General features: G+C 46.0%; 1 protein-coding gene across 1 annotated transcript in view; it reads right to left on the bottom strand.

Moving 5' to 3' along the window:
* LOC139175816 (SUN domain-containing protein 3-like) overlaps window positions 1-12,707 on the bottom strand; it is a 250,042-nt gene that overhangs the window by 45,099 nt on the left and 192,236 nt on the right. The window contains 2 exon segments of the mRNA XM_070767114.1: window positions 2,238-2,320; window positions 5,870-5,925. Coding sequence (XP_070623215.1) covers window positions 2,238-2,320; window positions 5,870-5,925 — 139 coding nt within the window.

The raw sequence follows: 12,707 nt of genomic DNA, 5'->3' as shown, positions 1-12,707 counted from the left end.
TCTGATCCAGCCTGATGAAGCTAGCAGTCTAGAAGTAGAAAAATCTGACTTCTAGCCCAGCCTTAGATATGAAGGCCAATTGGGTGATCCTAGACTAGTCACTCTACCTCAGCTCCAGGAACACAGAAATATCAAACCACTTTTAGCAACTGCTGCCTAAGAATCTGAAAAATCTTCTTCAGGTAGCTGCTAGGAGTCAAACTTACTCAAAAGAAAATACAGTGATCCCTCGAGTATCGTGAGGGTTACGTTCCAAGACCCCTCGCGACACTCGATTTTTCGCAATATAGTGGTGCGGAAGTAAAAACAGCATCTGCGCATGCGCGCCCTTTTTTTCCATGGCCGTGCATGCGCAGATGGTGTTTTTACTTCCGCACCTGGCCCAGGGAAGGTTCCTTCCGCCGCCCAGCAGCTGATCTGCTCGGCAGCACCGCAAAGGGGAAACCCCGATCTTCGGCTCCTCGCTGCTGCCGCGCCCGCCGCTTGTCCGGCTGCCGCTTGTCCGGCCGCCGCTTGTCCGGCCGCCGCTTGTCCGGCCGCCCCTTGTCCGGCCGCCGCTTGTCCGGCCACCGCTTGTCCGGCCGCCGCTTGTCCGGCCGCCGCTTGTCCGACCGCCGCTTGTCCGGCCGCCGCTTGTCTGGCCGCCGCTTGTCCTTTGCTTGTCCGGCCGCCGAACTTCCGCGTTTGGCTTCAGGACTCAGCTGGGAAGCGGCGCGGCTGTTTTAAAAGGTCTCAGTCGGCCTGGGGGGCTTCCCAGCACCCCCCCGAATCCAGGTTGGGGGTTCGGGGGGGTGCTGGGAAGCCTCCCAGGCCGGCTGCGACCTTTTAAAACAGCCGCGCCACTTCCCAGCTGACTCCCGAAGCCAAACCCGGAAGTGGGTTTTTTAAAAATTAATATTTTTTAAAAAATCGCGATATAGCGTTTCGCGAAGATCGAGATCGCGAAACTTGAGGGATCACTGTATACATTGGAATAATTGCAATTAATTATTGTTATAGATAAATATAATGCATACAATACTATAGGGCAGCGTTTTTCAACCAGTGTGCCATGAGACATGGTCAGGTGTGCCGTGAAGAAGGAAGCTCAGGTTCCAGTCTCACAACTTTTTGCTGAGGATGTGAACAGCAAAAAGTTGCAAGACTGGAAGCTGAGTTTCCTTCTTCGCGTCTTCCAAGTTTTCCGGCAGCTGCAGCGCCCCGCCCGGCTGGAGTTTCCCTGGCGGCGACGGCAGGTGGGCTTTGGGGCCCGGCGGGAAGGCACCAGCAGCAGGAGTGCAAGGGCACTGGTAGCAGCGGCACCAGGCAGTAGCCACGGGGTGGCCGCAGGGCAGTCGGCTGCGAGTGGGAGCTCCAGGGCAGAGACAATGATGGCGGCGGCTGGATGTATAGCTGGACACCATATATGCTGGCCTTGAAGGGCTGGCACTGGCCTGCTGGCTGGGCCAGGACAGAGGTGCCAGCTCTGCGCCCATGCCCAGTGCAGCGCCAGCATGTACGGCATCCACAAACATGTCCAGCCACTGCCATTGGTGCCTCCGCCCTGGAGCTCCCGCTCGCAGCTGACCGCTCTGCCGCCGCCTCACAGCTACTGCCCAATGCCGCTGTGGCCGGCATGGTGTACAAGAGAGAAAGAGATAGGTAGCAATAGAGAGAGAAAAAGAGAGAAAGAGAGAGAAAGAGAAAGAGAGGAAGAGAGAAAAAGAGAGGGGGAGAGAGAAAGTGAGAAAGAAAGAAAGAGAGAGAGAGAAAGAAAGAAAGAGAGAGAGAGAGAGAAAAGGAGAGGAAGGGAGAGAGAGAGAAATGAGAGAAAAAGGGAGAAAAAAAGAGAAACGAGAAAATTATTGCGGCAGAGAATGAGAGGAAAGAGAGAGAAACAAAAGAGATAGAGAAGTGATTCTTGATTTCAAACATATGATAAAAAGCACCCAAAGAATAAGAGAGGAATAAACCCCAGCCCTCACCTGTTTTTGGAAAGAATAGGAGAGAGAAAAACCCTAGCCCTCACCTGTTTTTGGAAATAGTTCAAGAGTGTATGTACACACACGGGGGGGGGAGAGGGATGGAAAAAGAGAGAAGAGTGTCTTAGAGTGTCATTTTGGTTGGTGGTGTGCCCCAGGATTTTGTAAATGTAAAAAATGTGCCACGGCTCAAAAAAGGTTGAAAATCACTGCTGTAGAGTACACGTTTTGGATCTGCTGGTAACAAAGATTACTGAATAAATAATAGGTAATCACCTGGGTGAAATCACAAATAGAGTAGTCTTTCCTCTCATCTCCAGACAGCCAGTTTCCATCAAGCAATCCCAGGTAAGTAGCACCTGTTAAAAATGTTTTTTAATCTTTCTATTTTAAAAAAGTTGATTTCAACTTTCCTTTGCAGCAAATTAACTTTGGTATCACATATACTATTTCAGCTGAAATCTAAAATGGGTAAATTATCTAATTCTTCATATTGTTTGATCAATATTTTAAACTTTTTAAAACTTCCAGCTCTATTATGATTGATTGATAATTACAAGAACTTGCAAACAAATATGGAACTTTGTTATATGTTGACTGCAGGCGAAATTCTTTATACAGAAATAATGGAAAGATACAACAATTCCAACAAGGAGAATGGATACAAAAACTCATTGAGTTAGCAGAAATGGCTAACCACTTTAATTAAAGAAAAAATATATCCAGTAATCAAGGTAATTTTTTTTTTAAAAAATCTGATTTTGGGATTTACTAATCAAATAAATTTGTTACTTTAGAAATGAATACCATATATACTCAAGTATAAGCCGAGTTTTTCAGCCCCAAAAATGGGCTGAAAAACCCGACCTCGGCTTATACTCGAGTCACCACAACAGGGCGCCGAATCACCACAACAGGGCGCCCCACCAGCAAGCTAAATGGGGAGGACGGGGATGGCATGAACTCTCTCCAGGCTTCAGAAGCCTCCAGCCAGAGAGAGAAGCAGATTTGTTAAAGAGATCCACTTGGTACGGCAGTAGGGGAAGGAGGAGAAGGAGGAGGAGGAGGGCAGCTCTTTCCTTTGCTCCTACTCCTCCCTCACGGCTGTGGGCTATTCTGGCTCTCCTCCGCCTCATTTCTCTGTTGCCGTCCGAAGTGGATCTCTTTAGCAAATCTGCTTCCCTGCACAACACATGGGGCAATAAAGGGAGACGGAGGAGAGAGCCAGTAAGGGGGGGCGCAGGACCGGGACGGCATGAACTCTCTCCAGGCTTTAGAAGCCTCCAGCTGGAGAGAGAAGCAGATTTGTTAGAGAGATCCACTTGGTACGGCAGTAGGGGAAGGAGGAGGAGGAGGGAAGCTCTTTCCTTTCCTCCTACTCCTCCCCCGCGGCTGTGGGCTATTCTGGCTCTCCTCCGCCTCATTTCCCTGTTGCGGTCCCAAGTGGATCTCTTTAGCAAATCTGCTTCCCTGCACAACACATGGGGCAATAAAGGGAGACGAGGAGGAGGGAGGATCAGAGGTGGGAGATCAAGCCAACGAGCCAGCCAGCAAGCTAAAGAGGGGGGGGGGGAAACAGCATGAACTCTCTCCAGGCTTCTAAAAACTCAAGTTTAAAGAGCCCTAGGTTAGGGTTAGAAATGGAAGAGTCTTCAAACCTGGAAAAATTCGGGCTTGTGGACTCCAATTCCTACTCCTGAAGTAGCATGGCTGGTGCAGGAATTCTGGGAGTTGAAGTCCACTAGTCTTAAAACTGTCAAGTTTAAAGAGCCCTGCGTTAGGGTTAGAAATGCAAGTCTTCAAACCTGGAAAGATTAGGGCTTGTGGACTTCAACTCCTACTCCTGAAGTAGCATGGCTGGTGCAGGAATTCTGGGAGTTGAAGTCCACTAGTCTTAAAACTGTCAAGTTTAAAGACCCATGGGTTAGGGTTAAAAATGCAAGAGTCTTCAAACCTGGAAAGATAAAGGCTTGTGGACTTCAACTCCTACTCCCGAAGTAGCATGGCTGGTGCAGGAATTCTGGGAGTTGAAGTCCACTAGTCTTAAAACTGTCAAGTTTAAAGAGCCCTGGGTTAGGGTTAGAAATGCAAGTCTTCAAACCTGGAAAGATTAGGGCTTGTGGACTTCAACTCCCACTCCTGAGGTAGCATGGCTGGTGCAGGAATTCTGGGAGTTGAAGTCCACTAGTCTTAAAACTGTCAAGTTTAAAGAGCCCTGCGTTAGGGTTAGAAATACTGTAGGTTTTAGCTTGGTTGCTGATTGAGCTACTTTTTTTACTTTTTAATTTATTGTTATTACCAGATTGCTTTCGTTTACCCTCTTTTAAATTTACAGAGCTAATTTTGGTTTTCTTTAAAATAAATATTCTAAAACATTTAATCTACTGATGTCTCAATTAATGTAATTTTATTGGTTTCCATTTTTATAAGTTACCAGTAGCCACTGCATTTTCTAACCTCGGCTTATACTCCGGTCAATAAGTTTTCCCAGGTTTTTGTGGCAAAACTGGTGCCTCGGCTTATACTCGGGCCGGCTTATACTCGAGTATATACGGTAGTATATATTACGTACATAAAAAGAAAAGGTTGAGCCTATATTTAATTATTTTTATTCTACTGCCCAGAGTAATGTAGAAAGTTAAGGCTTTTCTTGCTTTTCTTTTCTTTTTCTCAACCAACATTTCTTTTTTCACCTCATTTCTCTCCCCCATTTACCTATCTTTTGTGGTCATATATACAGTGGTCCCCCGATTATTGCAATGGTTCAGTTCCAGGACCCCTCGCAATGATCGGTTTTTCGCGAAGTAGCGGTGCGGAAGTAAAAACACCATCTGCGCATGCGCAGATGGTGTTTTTACTTCCGCCGCAGCAGCGAAGAGCCGAAGATTGGGGTTTCCCCGCCGCCCACGCAAACTCCTCGCTGCTGCCGCGCCCGCCGCTTGTCTTGTCCGCCCGCCGCTTGTCCGCCGCCTGCCTGCTCGCGCGCCCGCTGCTCGCCCGCCCTTCGCCCGCCCACGCCGTTCGCTCGCGCCGCTTCCCAGCTGAGTCCTGAAGCCAGAAGGCAAAGGCGAACTTCCGCGTTTGGCTTCGGGACTCAGCTGGGAAGCGGCGCTGGGGTCTCCCCACCGCCCACGCAAACTCCTCGCTGCCGCTCTCCCGCCCTTCGCCCGCCCACGCCGTTCGCTCGCGCCGCTTCCCAGCTGAGTCCTGAAGCCAAACGCGGAAGTTCGCTTCAGGACTCAGCTGGGAAGCGGCGCGAGCGAACGGCGTGGGCGGGCGAAGGGCGGGCGAGCGGCAGCGAGGAGTTTGCGTGGGCGGTGGGGAAACCCCAGCGCCGATTCCCAGCTGAGTCCCGAAGCCAAACGCGGAAGTTCGCCTTTGCCTTCTGGCTTCAGGACTCAGCTGGGAAGCGGCGCGAGCGAACGGCGTGGGCGGGCGAAGGGCGGGGCGAGCGGCATCGAGGAGTTTGCGTGGGCGGTGGGGAAACTCCTCGCTGATGCCCGCCGCTCGCCCTCCCGCCAGCAAGAGGAGGAAGACCCAGGGAAGCCGCCCAGCAGCTGATCTGCCCGGCGCCATCTACGCATGCGTGGCCATAAAAAAAGGGTGCGCATGCGCAGATGGTGTTTTTACTTCCGGGTTGAAAAATCGCCATATAGCCGTTCGCAATGATCGGGATCGCGATACCCGGGGGATCACTGTATTTTATATTGTGATAATGCTAAAACATTAGAATAAATTTATAACGTGATATAATTAATATACTGTAGTATGGTATAAATCTAAACATAAGATAACATAATTATAATGTGATAATGCTATAACATTAGAATAAATTTATAACGTGATATAATTAATATACTGTAGTATGGTATAAATCTAAACATAAGATAACATAATTATAAGCTTACCAAAAAGCAACAGGAATAGGGTAATCCAAATAACTATTTTCTGAGTATAGCTCCTGCTAAAAACAACAGAAAACAACAAGAAAAATACAGAATTAATCTCTGATCTAATCTAATATTTGGTCCCATGTCCTTAAAATCCCATTCTGATATTCTATCTTAATCTTCTGTTTACTAATTGGTTCTTTAGGATAGAGTTTCCAGAATAGAAAGATTCAAGAGACTATTACAGGTAGTCCTCAACCTATCACCGCAACTGATTCCAAAATTTTCATTACTAAATAAAACATTTGGCAACTAAATCTTGCCCAATTTTACAATATTTGTTGTGATAGTTGATAATAAATCATTATAGTTGCAAGTTAGTAACACAGTGATTCAGTGAATCTTATTTCCCCTTTGTAAGAAGCTCACAAAAGGTGATTATATGACCAAAGAACACTGCAAACGATATAAATGTGAGTCAGTTGTCAAGCATCTAGATTTTGTTTATATGACCAGGATATGCCACAATGGTTGTATGAAAATTGGTCATAAGTATTCTGATTAGGCTTCACCAAAGTCCAACACAGATTCCTTGTCCCGAAAATAACTCCTTTTTATTTGGCTAATATGAATTCATAGCATCACATCCAGCAAAGTCCCGGCAAATAGTCTTTTAAGGGTAAATTGCAAACACAGACCTTATCAGTCCTAATTATTAACATCACTAGCATACAAAGATTCCAACTGAAATTAGTATGATCAATAATTTAAAGAACAGAAGACTACAAATAGGCAAACTTAGATCAGCCAATGTGCAAGGGAAGAAACCATGTTAAGCTTGTTTATATCTTATTTGTTAACCAAACTAATTTATGAATGGAAATAATAGATTTAAAAGATATATTTGCTCCCAACTAATATATTATGTTCACAGAAGGCTTCATTTTAACAGAAGGCTACAATTGTTTACATGTTTCTTTGGCTATAAATGCCAACTACCAGTGGAATATACTAAATATCTTGCTAAATATCGGTTTAGTCACTAAAGTATCATACATTTGCTGATTCCTCCAGTTCAAAGTTTGGAAATGTAAAATAGCACATTACTTAGTGTTCAATTTTATAAGAGCTCTGTTTTAAAAGAACTGTCTGAAACAGCTTATCTACAATTTTGTTCAGGAAACTATCTTTACTGCCCAACAGCAATATCAGTAAATCTGACTAAGCCCAACATTTATTACAAAAGCGAATATTGCAGTATACCGTTTTGTGACAGTTTCCATCATTTTCCAACCATAGTTGATGGGGGGGGGGAGTTTATTACTGTTTTCATCCTGGAAGTGAAATCTGTGGCATCTCACTATGATACTATGCAGTATTCCAAGTATAAGGCTACACTTGTTGAGAGACTCTAGAAAAAGTGCAGAGAGGAGCAGCAAAGAGGACCAGGGGATTGGAGGCTAAAACATATAAAGAATGGTTGCAGGAACTGGGTATGTGCAGTTTAATGAAAAGTAGGACTAGGGGTGGCATGATAGCAGCGTTCCAATATCTCAGAGGTTGCCACAAAAAAGAGGGAATCAAGTTATTCTCCAGAGCACCTGAGGGTAGGACAAGAAGCAATGGGTGGAAACTAATCAAGGAGAGAAGCAACTTAGAACTAAGGAGAAAATTTCTGACAGTTAGAACAATGAATGAATCCATGGAACAGCCTGCCCCCACAAGTTATGAATGCTCCAACACTGGAAGAAGATGTTGGATAATATCTTTTAAGTAGATGTTGGGCACCCATTTATCTGAAGTAGTGTAGGGTTTCCTGCCTAAACAGGGGGTTGGACCAGAAGACCGCCAAGGTCCCTTGCAACTTTGTTATTATTATCATACAAGGCAGTTAGAAAATGTTTCACATTTTAAAATATCTGTACAAGCTATAAGAGACATCTCTTCAGAGGAACATCTTCCCATCTTGTAGACAGTACTTCCAGAAACTGAGAACTGTAAACAAGTTCTGCATCTAGTATCCACGTGCTCCAGTTCAGGAAACTCACTCAAACTGTACTTTATAGTTCCAACACAAATCGGTTTGATTGTTAATAAATTATCTACTTTCAGTCTCTCTAGGACTTTTAGCTGACTTGCACCTTAAGGAGGTTGTTTTGATTTTTTTTGTTTTTGTTTTTTGCAAAACCAAAATCAACACCATTTAGCAGCAATTAAAAGCGCCTTCAGAGACTTTAAAAAGTACAATATCCAATTAGAAAAGGCCATACTTTTAAACATTTGTACAGAAATAAGTTGCTGAATTTTTAAAAAACTGAAAATATAACATCTGTACAATACATTTTTTGGATTGGATTGGATTCTTTATTGGCCAAATGTGATTGGACACACAAGGAATCTGTCTTGGTGCATATGGTCTCAGTGTATAGATTTGTCAGTAATCATGAGGTACAACACAATGATTGTCACAGGGGTGAAATGAGCAATGAAGGAACAATCAATATTAATAAAAATCTTAGGGTACAAGCAACATGTTACTAAGTGGGAAGAAATGGGTGATAAGAATGATGAGAAAAAACTAGTAGAAATAGAAATGCAGACTTAGTAAAATTTTTGACAGTGTTGAGGGAATTATTTGTTTAGTAGAGTGATTCTCCAATAATTGGAGTAGTCCACAGTCAGTGGGTTGACCTCCGTCCGTCAACCAATCAGGACTGAGCCCGTGTTATAAAAGCAAATTCTGTCAGTCTTCCCGCATTTTTCCTCAGTCCTCAGCAGGACGTGTGTGGTCAACTCACTGACTGTTTGTTACTCCATCTGTTCTTTCCATTCTCTTCCATTTCAACTCTCCAGGTAAATCCTTTTATTTAAAAAAAATAATCCTCCCTGAGCTCTCCTCCTCCCCTTCAAGCCACTGCCTCGAGAAAGCATTCTGAAGACGGGGGAAGGCTTTTCCTTCCAGCTCCGTCTGGCCCAGACTCTTCTGTCGCTTTCTAACGCTTCTTTTACAATGATTATCTGGAGCCTTGAGTAGCTGGGCATGGGAGGTGATCTTGCGATCCTTGCAGCCAAATCCTTCCCGGGGGCATTCTGAGCCGGCGAACGGATTCGCTGAGGCGGGCATCGGCTCGGAAAGCAATTTTGGCAAAATTTTATTTGGCTGCGATCGCCGGCTCTCTGTATTTAAATGATTCTTATCAGCGCCTATCAGCTGATTGGCTCCGGCGGCAGCGCTACGTGCCGTTCCGTCAAGTGTTAATTTAAGAGCCTGGAGGACACTGAGATGGGGTTTTTGAAGCAGCTAAGCCGAAATTGCTAATTTTCCTTTGATTCAGGGGAGTGAGTGATTGAGAATAAAAAGAATAAAAAAACCCGGCACTTTATTATGTTGCCATCCTGAAGTGACAATTGCAGTGTCACTCACTGAGGCCTACCTAACTGAAGCAACCTAGGCCTCTCGTCTTTGGCAGCCATTTTAACTGCGATCTGCCATTTTGTCTGGGCCTATCCCTATTCAATCTCGTGATGGCAACCCCTGCCTCAGTAGAGCAGGATTCTGGGGTCTCCTTATCAACTACTGAACGGGATTCTCTTTCTCCCGGCCCCAGCAATGCGGGGTTTTCCTTTGCGCACTCAAAAAAGAGAGCCTTTAAGGCTAAGGAGACCAGGCCTAAAATGACTAAGACCTCAAAGAAATCCGAGATCAGGGTGCACAAGGCCATAACAAAACTTTGTGATAAAGCATCCAAGGCAGATGTGCGCACTGAGGTTGCAGCTCCTCTGCCTGACCAGGCAGATTCAGTTTTAATGGAATCCCGCAATTTGGCTCTGGCAGATTCTGATAATTGGGGGGCCTCAGGTCACCCTTAAATGTGCCCTCTACCTATCCTTTCTCTCCCCTCTGCACCCTTTCTCAGCTTACTCAAACCCTGCTGCAGTCCCCACCATGGCTAATCAGAATTTTGCGGTTACTCAGGGGTTACAGGATCCTGCCAATATACAAGCTATTATTTTGGCAGCAGTCTCCCAGAGCATGTCTCAATGCATGCAGATGATGATGAGGACCCAAGCCATTATCCCTGGTACAGTCCAACCAGTTCCTTCTGGAGCCTTTTCGAGCCCGCTTCAGGCCCAGGTTACTCAGACCCTACCTCATACGAGTTATGCACCAGAGTTTCATAGCGCAGTAGAGGAGGAGGATAGGGGGCTGGATTTGGAGCTATCCGATGATGAGGGTATTCCCCCTGAATCCCCTGCTATTGCAGGTCTCTTCCACCCATCCTTTTTCCGCTCCTTGTTATTCAAGGCTAGGAACGTGGCAAAATTGGATACAGCAACCCCTTCGGTCCCCTCTGGATGAGACATTAACCCCCCCTTTTCCCTAAACACTCCTGAGGCTCAAGTAATCCCTTGTCCACCCCTATTCGTAGAGGCAGTTCAACAACAGTGGCTCTTCCCTTCAGCAGGACCCATGCCCTCTGCTAATGACAGAAAGTTCTTCAATGTTGGCCCAGAACTGGCCCCTTCCCTGGAGCCGCCCAAGGTGGACGCTCCAATTACTGCCCTCTTATCCCCCACCAATCTCCTGGTGAGGGAGCAGAATTGATGAAGCTGGAGGACAAAAGAGTCGAACAGACTATCATTAAAAATCATCAAACTGGCGCCTGGGCAGTGAAGGCGGCCACTTTGGCTTCCTTCTTTGGCCAGGCAAATTTGACCTGGCTGCGGGATCTACAAGATAGGATTTCACCTGATGATACCAGATCTCAGCAGGACATCCCCAAGATGCTGGCAGCTGCCTGCTTCATTGCGGACGCTTCACTTCAAGCAGCCAGATTTACCTCCCGCACTATGGCAACTTCCACTGTGGCCTGTAGGATGCTCTGGCTTCACTCCTGGCAAGTGGATGACAAACATAAGTGGAAACTTGCTACCTCTCCCTTCGATGGACAACATCTTTTTGGACCACCTTTGGAACCACTGTTAACCGAGGACAAAGACAAACATAAGATCTTGCCTCATGCTAATCGCAGAGGTAACTCAAAATTTGTTTCTAACCCAAGAAGACCTTATCGTTCTCCCGTTCAACCTTCTGTTTCTTTCAGGCAGCCATATTCTTATGGACAACACAATTTTTATGGAGCATGTCAGCGGCCTTTCCAGAACCAGTCCTTTAGGGGAGGGGTTCCAAATGACCATTTTGAGGAGGAGGAGGTCACCCTTTCCGACACACCAACTGAATCACCGGAGGATCAGGATCCTCCCATTGGTGGTCGCCTCTCGCTTTTTGTGGATCAATGGGAGGAAACCACATCTGACGCGTGGATCAGGGAGATGGTAAAAATTGGCCTCTTCCTAGAGTTCCTCTCTACACACACACCCCTCACTTTTTTATCCGGTGCCCCGTGTCTAACAATTTGGCCAAGAAGTGCCTCATGAAGGAGGCCATTAACCATCTTCTTGAGATTAAGGCCATTCAGCAGGTGCCCGACCATGAGGCTGGATCAGGTTTTTATTCCATCCTTTTTTCTGGTTCCTAAGTCTCCGGGGGGATGGAGAGCCATTCTGGATCTTAAAAGATTGAACCGCCATATTCGGTACTGGCGATTCAAGATGCACTCACTTCAGTCCATCTTGGCATGCATAAGGAAGGGTGACCTTCTATCTTCTATTGACCTTACAGAGGCCTATTTCCATATCTCTATCCACCCCGAATTTCACCAATTCCTTAGATTTTGTTATGGGGGAGTTCATTACCAATACTGGGCGCTTCCCTTTGGCCTTTCTTCAGCCTTCAGAGTATTCACTAAGGCAGTGATTTTCAACCTTTTTTGAGCCGCGGCACATTTTTTACATTTACGAAACCCTGGGGCACATTGAGCGGGGGGGGGGGCGCTAAAAAAAGTTTGGACAAAAAAATTCTCTCTCTCTTCCTCCCCTTCACTCTATTTTTTCTCCCTCCCTTTCTCTCCCTTCCTTCCTTTCTCTTCCTTCCTTCCTCTTTTTTGCTCTCTTTCTCTCCCTCCCTCCCTCCCTCTATGTCTTTCTCTCTCTCTCCTTCCCTCCCTCTCTTTCTCTCTCTCTTGTTTTCTTTCTCTCTTTCTCTCTCTCTTTCTTTCTCTTGTTCTCTCTCTCTCTTGCTTTCTTTCTCCCTCTCTTGTTCTCTTTCTCTCTCTTGCTTGCTTTCTCTCTTGTTCTCTTTCTCTCTCTCTCTTTCTTGCTTTCTCTCTCTCTTGCTTTCTTTCTCTCTGAGCTTCGCGGCACACCTGACCATGTCTCGCGGCACACTAGTGTGCCACGGCACACTGGTTGAAAAACACTGCACTAAGGTACTAGCAGCCTTAGTGCCACACTTGAGGTCAATCCCCGTGCGTATTCAGTGTTACCTTGATGATATTTTGTTGCTGGCCTCTTCTAGATCTCAAGCCCTACATGACATCCAGGTAACGTTATCACCGTTAGCTGACCACGGTTTTTCTGTCAATAGGGACAAAAGTCATTTAGTCCCTTCTTCGTCCATTGTCCACTTAGGTGCCATTATAGACTCCCTGGAGTGTAGGGTGTTCCTTTCCCAGGAATGTCAGGCTAGCATTGCGGATCTAAATTCTTATATTCGGTGCCAGCGCAAGGTGTCTCCGCGCATGCTGTCCACACTTCTGGGAAAATTCATCTCGGCCATTCATATTGTTCCTTGGGCATGCCTACACTCCAGGGATTTGCAATGGTTCCTTCTCCCTTTCCAAAAACAAGGTCGAGGTTCGTCTCTATTAAAAATTCTTCTCCCCCAAATGGTCCGAAACTCTCTACTATGGTGGTCTCCAGAGACCTTGAGCCAGGTTTCCTGCTTCATCGAACC

Source organism: Erythrolamprus reginae, chromosome Z (assembly GCF_031021105.1).
Source record: "Erythrolamprus reginae isolate rEryReg1 chromosome Z, rEryReg1.hap1, whole genome shotgun sequence".
In the NCBI taxonomy this organism is placed as follows: domain Eukaryota; kingdom Metazoa; phylum Chordata; class Lepidosauria; order Squamata; family Dipsadidae; genus Erythrolamprus; species Erythrolamprus reginae.
The sequence above is the reverse complement of the archived record's forward strand: the minus strand, read 5'-3'. Positions and strand labels throughout refer to the sequence as shown.